Source organism: Typopeltis vanoorti, chromosome 18 (assembly GCF_054136105.1).
Source record: "Typopeltis vanoorti isolate ZY-2024b chromosome 18, IOZ_Tvanoo_1.0, whole genome shotgun sequence".
Classification (NCBI taxonomy): Eukaryota; Metazoa; Arthropoda; class Arachnida; order Uropygi; family Thelyphonidae; genus Typopeltis; species Typopeltis vanoorti.
The window spans coordinates 28,031,633-28,052,661 of record NC_143566.1 but is presented as its reverse complement, the minus strand read 5'-3'; the positions used below and the strand labels follow the sequence as shown (position 1 = coordinate 28,052,661).

General features: G+C 35.8%; 1 protein-coding gene across 1 annotated transcript in view; it reads left to right on the top strand.

Annotated features, from left to right (window-relative positions):
• LOC150096569 (retroviral integration site protein Fli-1 homolog) overlaps positions 1-21,029 on the top strand; it is a 164,142-nt gene that overhangs the window by 111,263 nt on the left and 31,850 nt on the right. The window contains exon 5 of the mRNA XM_090408640.1: positions 18,970-19,050. Coding sequence (XP_090264766.1) covers positions 18,970-19,050 — 81 coding nt within the window. The remainder of the gene's footprint in view (positions 1-18,969; positions 19,051-21,029) is intronic.

The window sequence follows — 21,029 nt, the reverse complement described above, 5'->3', positions numbered from 1 at the left end:
TAATGGTTGATTGATTGACTAGGTTTAGGTCCAACTATATAAGGGTGGTCTGCAATGGGGATAGAGAGCGTCCTGCCTGTTTATACAAGAGATCAGTTGAAACAGGACGATCACGTAGCCCTGTCTTTACGCCTACGGATACATATTGGATGAGTAACAGATGTGGAAAAAAATTGAGGGTCAAGTGTACCAGCGTATGGAGTAGGAGAGGGACAAACATTTCAAATGTAAAACACTTGAGATCGAATTTAATAGATGCATATAAATTTAGTGATGTTTCATTGCGAAATATAAAGTGACTAATTAGACCTTCGCTATGCATAGCACTCTACAATACTGTCTAGTGTGCTCTTGACGACGTAATAACATACACGGACAATGTATATTCCCTATAACTCATATGGTAGACGTGAGCCGAATACTATTGCCCTGGAAACGTATCCAGTTTAATCAAAGAAACGAAAGTATTATATACAGGAAAATTCTTTAGGATAGTAAAAGTGGAAATCATTTCACCGTGTTTTCTGTTAAAAGATCTATGAGTTGCTAATCTTATCACGTGCTCTGGGGGGGGGACACTATTCTCCTAAAACATCTCGCGTAGTAGGCGATTGAGTACGACTGTTTAAAATGGCTTCATATCATTAGAAGTTGCATCACCGGACTAATATTTAGCAAAATAAGTAAATATTTCTATGTTTGGCAGTTTATTAGAAGTACAAGATGTTCTGTGGTAGGGTATACTCCTTTGGTCGAGTAATCATTCGAAATGGACACTTTAAATGAAAAGAAAACCTGCTGTACGTGCATCATCGGAAGTTGACAAAATATAGGGCCAATTATCAATTGAACAAGATTTAAAAATTCCGGCTAATCACACAGTCTGGAATATGTGAGGCTTACCTTTCTTCTTGCATGAAAAGGCATCAAGACAATGTAGATTCAATATCTTAGCGTTCGCACTAACTTCGAAATAAGACGAACCTGAAAGGTTTTTGGAAAATGTAAGTATATATGAAGACTTCTATCCAAGAAATGTCGCTTCACGTATTAATATCCCTTTGTGATCTTAAGTTTACGCAAGTAATAGCAAAATGGAAAAATTTAGTCTAATCCAAATCGAGTTAGTTCAGTGCAGATCCAACGTGATTTAGTCTAAACCAAATAACACTGGTTGCTTTAAAAACCATAGAATTTGTTGTGTATAATTCCAGAATAGTCGTTCGGCGAAAACCCTCGAATAAAGAATCGAGAGAAGCTCATTAATTTGTTTTCGTTTTATTTTGTTCACAATTATAAACTGGTTGCGCAGAACAATGTTAATTCTTAATTACAGACCTTAAACACCATAAAAACACCAAAAGAAATCAAGTTCGGTAGATTAATACGGTATTGTTACGTCATTGGTACTGTACAATACAATATGTGATCAAAATATTTTCACACTCATTGTTACACTCAGTCCACAGCTACTAAGCTATGTTTAAATCGAGTAGGATATGTCGGATCTTTTAGCATTTATTTCAATGTTGTAGTTTGTAATATGGGACTGTGTGGTAGCAGATGTCGAAGTAAAATACGTGCAGGGACGTAGAGTAAGTGCAGAAACTTGAACATAACCTGGAGAGAAAGCAAAAGGCTCATCATTAGAAGAATTGGACATTATCTTCGTGCCTGAACGAGTTGCATCACCGGACTAATTTGTTGATTTAATAATAATTACTTTCTTTACGTTAATGGAAATGTATATTACAAATTCATTGTAAAGGATGACGCTTCAATCGGCATTTCGAAACAGTTTTTTTTTCACAATTAAATTTGGCTCTGAATGGATAAAAACTTGATGACGTCACGATTCAAAAGAAAATCACAGGCATGCTCTCCAGGTTCAAAATATGGAACTTCTGCAAAAGTTTCGACAATGACGATGGACTTGCTGTATCAAGTCAGAAGTGAATACCTTGACTCAAACAAAAGTAAATCGTGATACTTATGGATGACATATCGCATATCAAATCAGTTAACTGTGCTTCTTTATAAGATTTTTTTAGTTCTTTATAAAGCCTCATAAAAATTCTTGCATGGATTTTAAGTACCTTACACCAAACGCATTCCTTCCAAATCTGCAAATGCCTTTTTCAAACCTCCTCATCAAAACTAGAGGTTCACAAAACTGCGTAAAAAAATCGAAAACCCTGTTCTATTTAAGTTGTTCGAATTCTCATCAAGGGGATTAAAATATGTTAAAATGATCATAAGAGAGACTCATGGTTCCTACCTATCATTTAGCTGATCTAGAACATGGTATACGATTATCTCTTCCTACTTGTGGTTCCTACCTCACTACATAAGATTAACAAGGTACATCCAATCACAGAAACTATGTCCTCTACTTGCTTATTTGATTTATCAGTAGAATTCTAGAAAGCATACGTAACGTCCATCTAAAGCTGACGTTTTATATAGGATTGTTTTTCGCATTGTTGAATTTCATCTGTATATATGCGGACAATCTACGAAGAGGCTTCTCTTGCAGTGCTGCAGATTAACTATGGTTTCGATGATAGTCATGGCAACATACATTTCCTCAAGCTAATGAAAGAATGAACTAATATTAAAAATACAATCCTGGATTGTATTGGTAATTGTAGTTTCCAATTCTTTGTCTTTTTTGCATCGTTACAATGGAATTCACTTTATGTGAATTTATCCACATGGTGTTTGAATTTTCGGTACTGGATTGATGTTATCGTAGTATGATTATTAAGAATGGTCCTTGTTTAATAAACCCCCGTTGCTTTGTTTATAGAATTAAAACATTATGGAAAACACATTGATTATGTGCGAACATTCATTATTTCCATTTAATTAAGGCGCTCGCTTTGAAGATGATTTTCAAGTCTTCGAGGTGCAAATATTACAAGATTTCGATCTCGTCTGAAGTCAGTTTATCTAACTGAAGAGATACATAATTTAATTTACAAGAAACGCAACATCCCGTAGAACGGGAACAATATTTTCCATTGATTTGGGGATGGATATAAGGAACAAATCAATGGAACAATATTTTCCATTGATTTGGGGATGGAGGGGAGATAGAAGATAGCAGAGGAGATACAACGAGAATATAAGGGATCATTTAGAAGTACTCACCCTACCTAAAAGTCGAAAATTAACTCCGTGAATTGAAATCTTTGGATTACGGATGTCACTAAGATAATTATGCTAAACATACTACCTATTAAAATAATTGCAAAATTGTCCATTTCCACGCTATCTGCATACCAATTATTGCATCTGGATGAAGAGTGCCGATAGCAACATCTAAAGATTCATCTTCTACGGATGATTGCAATTCAACTCTGACTGGGTTATAATGAAGTGTGCATAAAAAGAATTGTACATCAGCTCATTGATAAATTCATGAATATTTTTCATCGATCATCATTGTTACACAAGATTGTACTATGCCAATCAATTCAAAATATTGAAGTGTCCAAGTTCTGTGACGAAGTTACGAACATGCGATCATTTCATATAAGCTACTACCACGGTCAATATTTGACCAAAGCAGCCAGGTAACAATTACTCGGATTTACGCCCCTAATAAATAGAAGCGGGATGCTGGGAAGTCCATTACGTGCGAGGCATTGTGTACTTAACAAAACCGAGCCAAAGAACCCGGATGCACTTTTAGTTCAAGGGTAAATTGTGATTCAACAGAGACCTCAAGACCTATAGAGGAACTTGCACTTTACATATCCTTTCTCTATCTTACGCTCCGTGACTAGTCGACACTTTTATTATTTTTTTTTTGTTTTCATTTTTCGTTGTGTATAGAACAATTATGGGGGTCAATACAGTCGACAGCGACATAAAAAAGGTTTTCGTGTGCATGCATGTAGTGTCACCGTCAGCACGTGGCGCTCTCTCAAAATGCTTTCTCAACTGACGGACTCCCGAAAGCAATGACTCAATAAATTACGTACAAAATACCGGACAGGCGGACCATGAAGGAAGCAGTGAACGTTTTTTACGGACAGCAGACATAAGGCCGACACAAGCTTTTAGTGTGCACATGGCTCTGTTGAAACTCCGAGAAAGTTCCATTGTCTCTACCTCTTTGCACGGCTCCGGTGTGGAGGAAAACACCATTTAGCCAAGCTAGTGATGCGTGCTGTCCTGTTCACCAAAAAAGATGTGAAACAATTGGATCAGTTGCTCGATATAATTAGGCTTTTATGTTGCTCCCCCTTTTTTCTTTCTGTTTTTCTCTTCTTTCATTTGGTCGTGCGTACTCTTCCCTGTTGTTCAGAAGTAGTGTTTCTAGCATCTGCATGTTTGGTCTTCCACTGTACCCATCTTACCCTTTTTCATCCGGTTATTCTTTTTGTGTCTTCATCTTCCCTTCTTCATCCGGTTATGTTTCTTGTCGTATCATCATCTTCCTTCTGCATCGAGTTATTTTTCTTGTTGTATCTTTCTTCCTTCTTCATCCGGTTATTTTCTTCTTTCGTTTTACTTATCCAGTTTTTATTATTGACTCCATCACTCATGTTTTTATTATCTTTGCTTTATTTTCCCTTTTTTACATTCTTCCTATTCTCTTTTCCCCCTTCATTAAATAATATCTGCGAGTAATGCATACCTACGACAGATATAAAATGGCAAATATATAATTGAATTCAATCAATCTACTCCACAAGTAAATTTGATCACAGCTGGGCATTCAAACAGATACGAAAGTGTAATAACATTTTGCTCTATGCATAATCAGGACAGAAGTAAGGATGCATGAAATTCTTTCTATATATTTACATATACACTTGCCACTACGCAAGTGATAAGTGATTTCACTAGTTATAAGCTCTGACCCTACCTACGAACAAAAATACTTTTTCCAGTTACTACAACCAAATACTCAAAGAAATATCAGTCGATAACAAACACAACTGTGAAAATCGAGAGGAAAGAGATTTGAGTGTGGACTCCAAGTGAGAAAAAATGCGATCGGGGCGAAATTCAAACCTTAACTCATAAATAAGTTATGGGCCATCCCAATAAAATATTCGGCGAGAAAGAAAGAGATTGACGAAAACGTAAACAGGAGTGTGTTGACAAACATCGTTACTTTCCTTCTAGATATACTCGTGAAGTATCTCTAATATTTCAATGGAGTGAGATACATCTGTGGCGTAATAAATATTAGAGGAGAAACAATACCCCAAAGTATTATTTCTCCTCTAGTTGGTCACGAAATATCTGCCGACCAACTTCATCGCTCGCTTGGAATGAGCCCACAAACTTGCTTATTGGAGGCTTGAAGTGGCTTGAAGAAGTTTTATGCTTGGTCTTTAGAGAAAGGTTTGCAAACTATGTAAAAGTAAATAAAAATACGAAAAAAATCCTTTATCCACCTGCGATACGAATGTACTATAGGCTGACAAATAAACATTTCGTGGATGGAAATCGCATTCAAATAGCAGATGGGAAACAAACCGGACAACATTTCTTTAGAATGCAGTTTAAAACAGCATCTTGGCTGTTTGTGAAGACACGGGGTTTTCTCAGTTTGTGTAGGTTTTAAGGAGAAGATATTGTGTCATAGTACTGATGAGTTTGTAAGACAAAATACTTCTAAATGTTTTGGATAGTCTTGTAAGGAAACTCAAGTTATTCTTTAAAACATCTTGGATTTCTTAACCAGTACTCATTTTGCCATTTAGATCACGATTCTAATTTAAATGTCACCAGTATTCTTCTAGATTATTATAATCACCTTTTGTTATTTTAGTAGTAAAATTCCTGATCATTATTGAAGACGTTAATGTTTTTTTTTATTCCTTAGAGCTTTAATTTCGTAGCACTATTTTAAAAAAAGTATTTTCTTACAAGGAAAAAATGGCTACCAACCTTCTACTAATTTTATGGGATTTTTCTGTTGCCAATATTCTAGTTTCTTCAACGACAAAAACGAAGGCAAAATACGGTCGTTCTCTCTAAAGAGTCCTCGAGATCCATACTCGATCTTCTACTAATTACTCACGACATTACTATGACCAAATAGTCTGGGCAAATTACACATTTCTTATAAGGAAAAATATATTTTGATTAACTTTTAAATGGGCACTTCTCAAAGCACTTATTGTACGAAATTCAATTGCCAATGTTTAAACTCCTGTCTTGAACTAAACCCTCCTGAAAAAGAACCACAAAAGGGATGTAAAGTCTCTAACACATTCGATACTTAATGGAAACAAAAAAAAGGATAAATACCGAGTCAAAAACTGTGCAAACACAGCACGCTAATGCCACATCAATAGTTGCTACAACAGCACAAAAACAACCTCAGATTTGTAATTAATTCTCTCTAATTTCCGAATAAAAAACAGATTTTCCATTTCGATCCTTTAAAAGCTTTTCGTAATTTATTTTCTGTCGCCATTTGAGTATTCTTTCGCTTATTTAGCACGAGAAGATTCATGCACTGTCTTCTATCGAAGAAGAAGGAAAAAACTTACCCCGATATTATAGGCTTAAGTTGTGATTAACCAGTCATCTACAGAGATGCCTAATTAACAAACGGACCGAAAAAAACCCTCCGTATTTGATTCAGATAAACATATATAACGGTGAAACGTGCTTACAATTCGGCAGTCATTTCGAACACGCGTTATTGATTGTCGAGTGTACATTAGCCATGCTGTTTTTGTCTTCCAACAAATGGAACAATTCGCCCATTTATGTACTTGCTGACTTCCGCGAGTTCACTCATCTTCTTTATGCACAGCTGAGTGATGAATGGGAATCCCATTCATTTGTTATTATCTGTGGTTATGCCATTGCCAAAGTGGGTTTTATTTTTAGCCTAACTCTTCTATTTGTGCTTTAGCCGCTATCTGATTGACGGTATCTCTTATTTCCTCTACATTATGACTTTTACAAAAGTGCAAAAGCTAGTCGCCCTCCCCATTTCTATTACTCTAACCCCCCATTTCCTAGAAGTATCATGAACTGCACGAAAGCGTAATGCTAGGTTAATTGACAATTTTCTTTAATACGGTTTTTTCCAAATAAAATCTTTCTTTTGTGACTGTTGGTTGGTTTGGATTTGAACCAAACCGTATAGGCTTAAATAGTCACTGTTTTGGATTTTATATTATCAAATAGATTAATATTCGTATAGATTCACCTTTAGAGAATTATAACTATGTCATGCGATGTTCTTATCCTCTTCTTCAATATGATAATCCAAAAGAGATATCTACATTTTAACATCCTATTCTTCAATATTATAAAAGAGATATCTATCTACATTTTAATATTCCTTATAAGGACTGGCTTAAAGGGGCGAAGCAAGAATGGTTTTCATCTTCCAGTTATCTGTAGAGGACAGTGTAGGGATAAGGTGTTATTGAGCTATTAATGCTCTGATCATGGCAGGAGAGTAACAGCAATAGCCCAGCCTCAGTTAGAACTTCATTGGCTACAGCATTGCCATCCATTACCCTCCAAGGGTAATGGATGGCACTGGATCACCGCATCTCACGGTCGATTCATTTAATATTCCTTATAAGGACTGGCTTAAAGGGGCGAAGCAAGAATGCTTTTCATCTTCCCGTTATCTGTAGAGGACAGTGTAGGGATAAGGTGTTATTGAGCTATACAAAGCTCTGATCATGGCAGGAGGGTAACAGCAATGGCAAAGCCTCAGTTAGAACTTCATTGGCTACAGCATTGCCATCCAAGGGTCCTTCACCAATTCCCTCCATTTAATATTCCGTCCTTATAAGGACGGGCTTAAAGTGGCGAAGCAATATTGCTTTTCATATTCCCTGTTGTCTGTAGAGGACAGTGTAAGGATAAGGTGTTCTTGAGCTATAAAGCTCTGATATAGGGATAAGGTGTTATTGAGCTATTAAAGCTCTGATCATGGCAAGAGGGTAACAGCAATAGCAGAGCCTCAGTTAGAACTTCATTCGCTACAGCATTGCCATCCATTACCCTCCAAGGGTACCAATTTTAGTCGCCTCGTACGACATGCATTAGCTACATTGGTGCTATTTTGGTGCTATTCTTATCTCGGCAACCACATGCCTGATGATTATATTTTTTATAAATAAACTTATGATAGGTGTGAAAAAAATTACTAAAATTAAAGAATAAATCTGCCTTATTCTGCAAAATTAATTATTTATTAAAATAATATTATATATGTCTTTTAATTCTATAGATTAATTAAAATTATCCTGAGAATTTAATGAAAATATGACTGTTTGGCTCTTTTTAAAGAAACTTCACTAAATTCACTAATCAAAGGTGAATTTATGGATTCTTGAGTTGAATTTCATGCCTATTAATTAGTGCTAACCAAGGTAATTCCTATGCCGAAGGTTATATTCTCATAAGCTCTGAGAAAAATTTAAACTGGCTATATAATTAAAATAGATATATTTTTATAATTAGCTTATTTACGACAGAATTAAGCCTTTTACACTCTTATTTTAGTAATGTAGATTGTAAATGTCGTGTTTAAGGACAAAAATAAAAAGTTTTGGTAGTTAATTGAAGCTGAACTGTGAATTGATGATTCGCAGGTGGGATGAAAAAAATGTTAAGAAAACTTCTACAAAGAAAAAATGCCTGTGTAATAGGGGGGGGGGGAATGAATCAATGATAGATAGGTCGTTAACTAAACGAAACGCTCTTTATATATATACTGCCAAGGCAACATACAACTATAGGGTGCTATCCTGTTCTTCTGGAAGAGAGGATAGTTTCAAATATATTGTCCTCTCACATATGAGGACGGTTAATTATAAAAGAGCTTATAAATGCTTTTAGCATCTTAAGATGATACTGCAACCTAAGTCTTTCCAGTTTAAACGGCATCTGCCATTCTTCTAATTATACTATGTAAATGATTTATCCAACATAAGTAAAGGTAAACAGATCCCTTTTATGAAAGGGATTTGAGGTGGCATCGGAATAACTTAATGGTCAGGAAACGACATATTTCTGGATAATATCAATACATTCATCAAAGAGGACCTGAGTCCCCAGATTTAGGTAGTTTATAATGCTGTCGGCTTCCCATTCCTCTTATGTATCCCGCTAAGTACGTATTCTGTGTCTGTAGATATATTTACAGGACATGTTTTCCTGTTTGAGGGATGAAAACTCCGGTAGGAGGAAAGACCTTTACCAGGAGGAAAAACATTTCTATCCCTGTATAAGACCGTATAAAACCCCAGGTTCTTCCTTTCCTTTCTTTTGAGCGATTCTAATTCATGTCGTCTTTCCTACCAAAGCACTTCGTCTATACCGACTAAGCTACGAAGACTCTGCAAATAACAATTGGTTAATATTCGAAACATTGTGTACCAAGGATCGTCAAATAATAAAGAAAAAGAACAACGTTCTCATCACTGTAATGCACATAGCACTTCTACTCAACGGATAAAGTGTAGTAAAAATATTAAATAAAATAACTGCAAATGGAATGGTGCAGATTTAATAGCAAACAGTTGAAAGAAAATCACATGAAATCTCAATTGCCTTTTTTTTTTCTATTAGCATACAGAAGAAAAAAATTGACAGACCGCAATTATTTAGAGAGTTCACTTTTATAGCACGATGAAATACACTTTAAAATGTCAGAAGGGGCGCTGGAGTCTTTGTGAAGTTTGTAAGTTTCCTACAGATGAACAAATTAGGAAATCTTAATAGTTAAAGGGTTTCAAATGGGCAATAGCTATAGGGCAGATTTTTATTCCCTTTTTAAAAATAGGTTGAATATAAATAGGTTTGTCTGAGGAAGATACTTTTGATTCTGGCAAAAAGATGATAAATTTGTAAAGGGTTTAAAGGTTATAATTTATAACTGAAGTGAATCCAACCAATCCAAACTAACTAACATTTTCTGACTCTCCACTGACATAGGTGGAGAGTTGCCAGCAGAATTAGGAACAGAAGTCAATTCTGATCCTAATTCACTTCTATATTGGGTAACGTTATAACAGGACTAATAAGCGGATGAAGAAAGAGGAGCATAGGGAGTGGACACCATTCACGACCAATGGCTAACAAGTTTACAAAAGTAGCTCATTATTCGATTGTAAAAAAGTTTTATATTTTTTCCTATAAAATAAATTCATTATTCAGTTCTCCAGGACACATCTCGATAGAACATGTGCGATATTTGGTTGGCCACCTAAATGTTTTATAAATGTCTAAGTGGGAGATGAATTTTATCTCCAGGTGTTAGATTACTACCAACTAATTGGTGATCTGAAGTGGCTAAAAATCACTTCCGAATTGAACTCCTATTTGGTCAAATCCATAAATTCGAGCAATATTCGTGGTGTTTCAGATTTCTAAGTAAGATGATGAATCTGCATCAGATTGTGATCATCATTCATCTCTTTATGAGATAAATGATGATCACAGTCTGATGCCCAATTAAATCAGACCAGATTAAAACCTTTCGTCTGTAAAAATAATTATTTAGAGGCTCAATAAGTTGATTTTAAAATTTCAAAAGATTTTCGATTATGATAATTTTGACACTTCATACGAGGAGTTGTTTATGCATCAAATAACAGAAATATAACTTGGAATGTAACAGAATATGGCGTCTATGGAACAAATACAGACTATCCTTCGGATGATCCAGCTGCGAAAATTCGCAGTGAGGAACAATATGGCACCTCGTAGAACAGGAATTATTTTTCTTAGTACAGAAAAGCTGCTTCAATTTTTTTTAAATAAAGAGCAAGAAATGTGAGAAAGTGTCCATTCTCCATAACTACTGTTATATTAATATCTCTTCCACTTTTGAGATTGATTCTGGAGTGTTTATAGTTGCAACATCTCCCTATGGACAAGAATTCCATAAGAGAAACAGCAGTTTAAATATCAATATCATCATCTCTTTTCTATGAAATTAAGTCATGTGATTTCTTTCGCTCCAGTGGATGGTTTTTCAATATTTCATTAAATTTATTCATCCTTCTTGGCTTCTTTTAAAATATTTGTATTATTTTTATTTAATCTTTGTCTAAGAAATATACTTTTTTTTTATCGGATTTAAATATTATTCGTTATACGCATTTTTCATTGGAATGCTTTCTCTGCACATTCTTGGAGATATGCGAGGAAGCGACATTTAAAGGGGGTTAATAATAATAGTTGATGGAAACCTTCACTTTTACAGATATTAACTTTATCAACTTCAATAGAAGAACTTGTAATACAAATATGAATTAAAGTTTTTATCCTCCTTTTTGGTTTTATAAAATCGTTTTTGTGAAAGAACTGAAATCATGATTTTCCATCTTCTAATACAGTCATTAGAACTTAACATCGGAAACCTTAGACGAAGAGATTTTAACTATATTATAGTATCATCGAATGGGTATTCTGTTCACTTATATAATGAGGGCATTTAAGAGTCATCTCATTACGCATTAGAAATAACAATAGCGAGCGAAAAGAGACGGGATAATCGTTACAATTTATAGAAAACAGATATGTGGGTGAATGGAAATATATCATTACGTAAACTGTATGAATGTAAAACCGTTGTGCTATTTGTAATCTCAATCTAATTTGATTATCTTCTTGTAATCAAGGAAGGCTACTGTTGAAAAATGCGGAAAAATTAGAGTGAATTTCAGAGGCCTCAGTAAAGCTGAAATAGAGAAATAAATAGAAACTTGATTCTTCTAAGATCAGATCTTCGCTTAAAAAAATTTAAAGTTTGTAATATTGGGGTATGTTTATACATAGATTCTGTTACATTATCTCAATAAGTTCCTTTACTTCTGGAATTTTATTACAGTACTGCTGTTTTGTTCTTATTGCGACTCGTCAGATCCAACAACAGAAAATTAAATAAATTGAAATAATTTTATAACTGTGAAAACTCATTTTTCTTATTCTTGAGAAGTCATTAATAGTAAATATCTAAATATAAACAGTCAATACAAAGAAATATCTTCTAAATCACATCTTTGATGATCCTCATCTTACGCATCTTTTCTGACGCTAATTACAAGTATATGAGCTTGTTTCTTAATCAGTACTTACTGTCACATTAAGTTATCTACCCACAAAATGCTAATTAAAGGGTACCAATTAATGCATGCCGGACAAAGAAGTTGTGGTAATGGCGGCTGAACTTTGCTCTGATTGGCGGGGCTCGGCAGCGAGACTGACACCAAAGTAATAACGCAGAATATTAATGATAACCGTACATTGTATTTGTCTCTTCTGTCCTCTATCTAACGGGAGATTAACTCATTTACTGCACATTGTTGCGTAAGCATATTATACCACGTGATGGCTCGCGGAACATTTGCCTGGTTGTTCTAATGACTGGGATACTCCACTCAACGTGGTCAACATTTGTTGTTTAATTACAGCTAAACAGAAGTTAACAGGGCCACAATAGCTGTAATTTATTAGTGCGGATCTGGTCTGCATCGCAACATCTTGTCGTAATTGTAGATGCTTTTGTGCTAGTCGGTCGCTTCAACGTTCATTAATTGCGCTAAATGTAAACATTACATGATCCAGGATATTGTGCAGACTTGTTTTACATTATCGTGCTCGTGGGTTTGATGGTGTCAGCAGAAACTAGACTACAGTAATCGACTCGCGCTCCCTACAGGAAACCAAAACCTACAGATTTTTCCATTAAAACTTTACGGCACAATTGATTTATATCGCTGTGATGTTGGCAAAGTGGAACTCTAACGCCTCGTAAAAGGTTATGAAAGTTTAGGAGTTCTGTACTACTCATTGTACATTAGGGGGTGTGAAATTTGTAGCTCTTTTCAAGAAATTGGAAATAATTAATTCGCAGAACGAGGAATAGGGAGAGAGTGAAATCCACGAGAAGCCGGAACACATTGCTAACGGAGGATTGCATATTTAATTCAATAGTCATTTCCAGTTGTTGGTAAAATCCCTAAAAGAATACGACCCCAGTACAGTAATGATTTTATATGATTCTGAATGCTTCCTGCATATACCGGCCACTGAATTAAAAATTTTTATTTTAGTGTAAACATATGAATGCCAATACCGACCCTCTTCTATTCCCTGCGCATAGTCAAGTGAGATATGGGCTAGGCCTTCATTAAATGCTTCGGTAAATTACTCTACACAGGAAGTTCTGTTTGTCCGTACAAGCCTTCTCAGATCTTGTTCCTAACAGACTGTGTTATGACCACAGCTACACTTCTTAGAAAAGGCAATGGTGGGTTATTTTCCCACTGAGTAAACACTCAACGTGGTCGACATTTGTTGTTTAATTACAGCTAAACAGAAGTTAATAGGACCACAATAGCTGTAATTTATTAGTGCGGATCTGGATTTCAAAAGTGAGATCCCGGGTGTTTCATCTTTTGAGAAACCAGCCAGTTCTGCTGTTTTCAAAGTCGTGTCTCCAGCAAGACAGGTGCTTACAGTACACCCTGTTATTGAACTCCGAAATATCCTTTGTTTTTCCCATTGTGATCAACACTACTGACTATTACTGACCAGCATCATTGTTAAAGCCTCGGTCAGTATAGACGAAGCCCTTTGGTTGGAAAGAACTGGATTCGATTCCAGTCAGTGACGTGAGGAACCTTTATCTGGTCTCTTTCGACTAAAGGTGAGTTAGCCGGTCTCATACGGAGGTGGAGAGTTTTTTTCACCCGGAAACTCGGGGTTTTATTTCCCTAGAACAGGCGAACCGGCCTTGTGAACACACACATGGATTACAGTAATAACGTCCCAGAAATATGCCGGTCCTGAGCCCGAATAAAATTGGGGGGTTGGGGAAAGCAATGGTGATCTACTCTGTAAAAACCTCACCAGGAATACTTTGTGGGCAATGCCTACAAAGCCACTTACAGTCTGAAAAGGCAAAGGGAAACCAACCATCATTCTTAAATAGTTGCCTAGAACACGTGGTGACGCACGTGATAAAGTATTTTGCATATACGCTGCGTAAGTGACGTTTACATACACCTGCATAAAGATTTCTAATTCAGTGGCCGGCGTGTGTCAATCCTAGGAGATATCAGAACTGTTGCCGTGCACGATACTAGAAATAGTCTTCCAGCTTTGTGTCAAGCATTTGGATATTTTCTGTAGTAAATCAAACTGGTTTCTTTTTGCCTGTCCCTTAGAAGTGTACGTTTCAAAAATTGTTACATGGTAAAAAAGCCACCCACTAGACGTTTATTCACCAGTTCATTTTCTGAGTCCGAATGGCGAAACCCAGTTATTTCCTCAACCTTAAACATACTTCACATACATGTGCTGGATCCCCCATCATACTTGCTATTATAATAATGCACATATTCAGATAGAGCATTCTTCTTCATGTTTCCTTAATTCCCCTTAGAGTACATATCAGGAAATTTCCCTCACAGAAATATCCTATTCAATTCTCGATTTAGTAAAGCACCTATCCAATTGTTTTATACTGTCTATCCAGTTTATTATAAATTTGTCTCTTTTTCCAGTCTCTCGAATACGCCCGTGAAGAAGTTCGGTTGGCCAAGTGGATATCACACTCATCCAAGAGGGCATGGATGTTTGTAAACGTCTGCTCTAGATGAACGTATATAGTTCCTTCACTTTATAAGGCTTAGATTAAAAAAAAACTGCATTTGAAGGCTATCAGATCTGCTGATACGACCAAGCCTGTTTCCTCCGATAAGATGTTAACCCCTTGGACCGACAAAAGAAGATTCTTTTTCTTACTTCAACATTTGTGACATGACCACTGTATGGCATCTTTAGTGGTCGTCAACAGCACCCTATTTTAAATGTTCTCAATCCCCCCTTAGGAGTTTTAATATTTTTCTCATTCACATAACATCGTACTGTAATTTAACACTTGATAAACCTCTGCTAATCATTTTGTTTTATAAGAAAGATTTAGTTATAATTTAAACCTGATAAAAACTAATGTGTCGAATAAGGGTGAGAAATGATTTAACATAACAGATATTAGAAACATATAGTCTTACAAGTTCTGTATAAATTTAGCTTTGAAGAAAATCCTCTCCCTTAACAGTGTTTCGTCATTCATCACGATCTTACTATGCGTATAGCAAAATCATGATTAAGACTGAGTGTAACGTTAATAATTCTAAAAAGAGTCGAAGGGTATTTATTCACCTGCAGCCAAAGCAGAAGGATTTGGTCTCTAAGTCAGGTACATCCGACCAGCTTAATAATGTGTATAGCCAACTATTCTCGCTTCAACTCTAAAATAACCATTCCATTTCTCTTATAATCAGCTTATTCACCAACCTATCGCTGTACTTAGTAAAATAACAAAGAGCCAATCAACAATCCATTGACCACTTGGAAGCTTTTCACGTAATCAGCGATTGCCAAAGAAAAATCCATCATCTTAGTTTAATTCCTCTCCGAAGATCTTCAAAAACTTAATGTTTACAAAACAGTCTTCTTCTATCAGTATCTCGTACGTCAACGACTGTCTCATCTGGATAACTTCGAACTTTCTCTCTCTCTCTCTCGTTTCCAACCGTTTATTCATAGGAACTTTTATCAATAAAAAATCTCCTCTTCTCTTTATTTTCTATACACTTTTCTGCATCTGTTCTGCGTCTGCTTATGCTACATTTTTATCAGAAGCTATTTACTTCCTTTTCCTGTTTTAAACCCTCAACGTGCAGCTCACTAACGTCTTCAATTTCAATCTCCCAATATTTCAAGTGTCGTGTTGTCGTATTATTTATGTCTTTCCCACCCCTCTTTCTGTTTAATGCAGTCTTCGACCTCTATTCCAGTCTGCTTTCGAAACGAGTGTGTATGTGGCTACTAATAATATCTCATTTATCAGTCCCGTCTATCTTTATGTATCGTAAAATGACCCCCAAGCGAATCTATCAATCAAGAAACTGATCGATAAATTCTTCGAGCCAAACCGTTGGTTATCAGTAAAACGACTACCTAAGTTCGGTGTTTCCGGTAAGTCTTTGCTTGCAGTCTTCATCTTTATGAGATCACTTGGACTTTCATTGAACTCGCTTGTTATATGCTTTAATCTGGTTCATCTCCATTCGCTGTTACTGCGTCCCATCATTTTTCTGAAACTCTTTTGTTCACTGTACGCCTGACTATTAAATAAAACTTTAAAAAAGCGTTTAAATTATCTTTTCTTTTTCATCTAGAAAAACGTGAGTGTAAAGTGATAGTGAAATTTTACCGATTATTTGTGTAACATATACAATGAAAGCTTAACTGGGCATACTGATGAGTTCACATTATAGCGAAACGACATTTTAAGGTCACTTCATTTTTCCTCGCATAGAGTGTAGTGAATTTTTGCTTTCGAATACCAGCAAACAATGGAGTACTGCTTAACCTGAATACGGAGATGTACTGCCGATTAATTCATGTGTCATCATCACTTGACAATTACCAACCCCGAATGCATATACGATAACGGATTGAACTCTCTATAGGATTTCTATCTTTATCCCCATAACAAGGATACATGCTCTCCCCAATAACCCAATCTAGACACAACATCCTGGTTGAATGGCTCTGTAGAGAATCTTCCCAGGAACTGACCTATTGTTAAACTCTTGGGGGAAAGTACCACAACACGCTCCATCATTAGATACAATCAAGGGAGAATACTAATCGCGTTCCCTTTTCATAGTTATCTTAATTACATATGTCGAACTAGAGATATGCTACTCAGATTTGTCTGTAATCGATTTCGGAATCAATGCTGTGGTTCTGTCTCAGTTTGCCTCAATACATATCGAAGTCCACTCGCTTCGAAATTAATTCTTGTTTAATATATATTGGCTGGTGAGGGACATTACGATAATATAATCGGCCTTCTTGAAATCAGCTCAAATTAATATAGAGTAAATGTGAGGCTGAACTTGAAAATTTGCAATCCTTTTATTTTTTCTAACCACAATTGCGTTCTAATCCCAAGCATCAACAACAGCTATTACAGATAAGAGCCGGAATGTGGATGGATACTTAACTTTTTATTCTACTTTAATTTCAGTGAGATAAACAAAAAAAAAATTATACTCTGAGAACTCAGAACAAGCTCAGATTGTAGTTAACAGAATACTAAGTAAATTGAGTGCGTAAGTCATTAGTAAAATACCTCATTGTGAAAATAGAAAATTTAAGGCGAAATCAACACCTAAGGGTTAGTCAGTGAAAAATTGTGTCATTGTACGGAATAAATGGAAGTCTTAGTGGCATTTGCTAATTTTTTTAAAGGGAGAATGGAGTACAAAACGTAATCATAAAATTAAAAATATCTAACACAATGCAAAAGTGGCGTTTGCTTTACAAATAATTTTTCAATGTGCATTTATAAGTACAGCGTTGATCTACCAGTTAAGCGCTACACTTGGGTTTTTCTCTAACATTTGTTATTGCACGTATACAAAGAATCTCCAGGAGATGCAATAATATGTATATTATCTTATTCATCCTCCCCCTTATTATCGGTTTCGCTATTCGCGGTTTCAGTTATCCGCGGTCAACCCCGGTCCGAAGATATTAACTTACGAAAGGTCAAGGTCAACTTACGAAACTTTCATAGTCACTACAAACATTCGGCTTTGAAATAATGTTGGATTCTTAATATCCACTTTTCCTATGTAATTTTACATCACCGAAATAAAGCCGTATGGCCGCTCTTTCTTTTAGTAATTCGGCTGATCCCAGAGGTAATCCAACACCAGGGCAACTCGTTGAAAAGGTGGAAAAAGCTACACGCTCCTCGCAACCTTTCGGAAATCAGCAATATCTGGAATTGTGAACCGTTCTGAGTAGTTCTTGGTTATCAGATCGACTGCCGCGGTATCGCAGTGCTTGCGTTCATGTACCCTTATGGTATGCCCAAAGTGTAAGAGTAGTGACGCTGGCAATTGGCTGATTCCATTCATATGACTTTATTACAGTCATATATAATAAAGTCATATGTTACAGTTATAATTATTTTATTTTATTATTAGTTATTGTTATTAATCTCTTAGTGTGTCTAATTTATAAATTAAACTTTATCATAGGTATGTATGTATAGAAAAATACGTAGTATTATACAGGGTTTGGTATTATTCGTGCGGTGTCTTGGAGCGTATCGCCCGCGAATAAAGGGAGACTGATGTGTAAGGTTGCCCATCTCGCGGATTTTGAATATCGTATCTATTACATTATTTTAACCTGAAATAAACGTTGCAAATTTTTCGTAGCAACCGTTTGGCTTTACCGATTTACATGTACACACCACTTTTTATCCCAATTTCCTTATAGTCCTTATAAGGACTGGTTTAAAGGGACGAAGCAAGAATGCTTTTCATATCTGTAGAGGACAATGTAAGGATAAGGTGTTATTGAGCTATTAAAGCTCTGATCATGGCAGGAGGGTAACAGCAATAGCCGAGCCTCAGAACTTCATTGGCTAGCATTGCCATCCATTACCCTCCAAGGTTCAACTCCCCTAGGAACATTTTATATTGGAAAAAACTTTTGGTGCATTTTTTTTATTTTAGTAGTTTTCTGTTAATTTCACTGACATTAAAAGGACCTATCACTTCCACAAATGCTTACTTTAAGAAATATTAAGTTTTTTAATTATTTTTTAAAAATACCAAAATCTTTATCTTTTTTTTTTTTATGAAACGTTTTCTGAAGATTACGAACATTAGTGAATAGAAAGTGACGAAGAGCTAAAAGGGCTTGAAACGTAGAGAATCAAAACCAGAATACGCATGGAAAAGTATGAAGGATTGATATTTTTCCAAGTGACGAGCTCTAAAACAATTAATAATTGTCGTTTTTAATTTGTTACGTCGCTATACCTTAATATAAATATGCAAATGACCTCTTAGTCTATTTTGTGATGTGGAAAAAATTAAGCAAAAAAAAACTTTAGTTTGTATTTTTCTTTTCCAGGCTATCCTCATAATGCGATTGCTGGAATGGCGAAACCCACTTTGGATGCCCACACGCATCCTCACATACGGAACATGCAGGGTAAGTGCAATCTCACAACATCCGGATTTGAAAAAATTAAAAGGGTAAAAAAATACCAAATTGGACAAGTTATTTAATTATTGATGTACTGAAATAGGACATAAAAGGCCAAATTCAAATGACGCCAACTTCAGAAACTGCTTTTTCTACATCTAAATTACTTGCAAACGTCCTTACGCCAGCCTTGGATTCATGAATTGTAAATATCCCTACTCCAGCGATCTAATGGATAAGGAAATGGGACCTAAGGTTTCAACTTCTCTACGCGAAGATAAATTTCTTGATAAGCTTCAATCTGACTACCATTTAGTCTCTTTTTCTACGGAAAGTTAGAGAGGGGGGGAGGGAGGAGACCATGGAGTCACGCAATTTATCAAGACATCATTTCCTGCACTAATGTAGATGGCGCTTCGGAATTTGTTTTCGTTCGCTGTTAATAGGTATGGAAATGATAATCTACCTTATATGGTAAATCCTGTAGGCATGTTTTCTAGAAAAAAACTGACAAAAAAGGAGTTTGTCACTAAATTTCAGACGTATTCTCCAATTTATTTTGTATGATTATATAATGTTTAATTTTGTATACAACTAATCCAGGATTTGATCAAATGATGATGTTAACCAACGCCAGCACTCAAAAAGTAAAAAATACGCTAAAAAACAAACAAAATATGCCAACACTGAAAATAATATTCAAATAATGAAAAGCGTTATTATTATTATTAAAAACAACGTCAACAATACAACTCAACAAAGTGCAACAATGGAATTACTGAAAGATTCAGATTCATTTCATTGTTGATGTAAAAATGATGACAACAATACGAACCCTACAATGAAAGAATGGATATAGTTTACATATGAGGTTTTAGACCTTTTTTATTTTCAAGTTCAAGTAAATTGTTCTTTCAACAGATAATTCAAAAAATAAAATTTTTGTGTAATTTATTAACAGTTTTTAGATTAAACAGAAAAAATTTAAAGAATCGTATATAACGATTTTTTGAGTATGCGCACTAGCTGAAAACTTTTTTAAAATGTTTTTGAGGTTCAATCCCACAAGAGAATGTGAGTTGTAAAGATCTAAACAATCATGAAAATGTGACATTTTTATGCCGAAATTTCGATGACATCTTTCAAGTTAAAAATGTGATATTTTCGATGACATCTTTCAAATACAGGAATGCAATCGTATGTTTATTTTTGAAGAGTTTAGCGTGCATTTACAAGAAACTCCACTGTTATAACGTGAATACGTACATATTCTACTCAAGATTTCAAGAAGAGTGGCAGAAACATTGTTCTAAAAAAACTTTAAAAGAACATTCTATAACCATTACATCCTAACAAATATAACTGTCAGGGGTTGGCTCGAAAAAAAAAAGAGTACGGTAGTCTGTCTCACGGGGGAAAAGAAGACTTTCGAGGGCACACGTAGATAAGAAGACGAAACAGTGAACATCGTGTTTTGTTTCTACAAATCAAAGGGATCAGTATTGGGAATTCGCAGACCGTCCACCTCGTGCAACATCCAACCCTGCTTTCCACTACATCTCACTCGACGATCGAATGCTGGTCATGTTTGCGGGCGATCACTCCGTTAATCTGATTCTCGGCGCTTGTGTCCTGGTTGGCCCTCTCGCTTTCTTTTTCTTTGACTCCCGTCTTTGTCGCCCTCTTTTTCTTTTACTGCCTCCTCCTCGCGCACGCCGAAGACCTCGGTGGCGGGGGAAACAAGTGTCGCAGGTTTACACCAGTCCTCACCGACGGCGTCGGATTAGGAGCGGCAGGAAATTGTGGAAAGCCGGACGGGAGACTTCGCGATATCTAATAGCACCAAGGTTCCGGTTCTTCTGAGATGTTTTTTTTTCCTTCTCGTCCACTTCTTGTAAAACTAGATCGTGGCAACATATTCTCTCTTTCTTTCTCTATCTCGCTCTGTCTGTCTCTCTCTGTTTCTCTTCCCCCCCCCCTTTTTT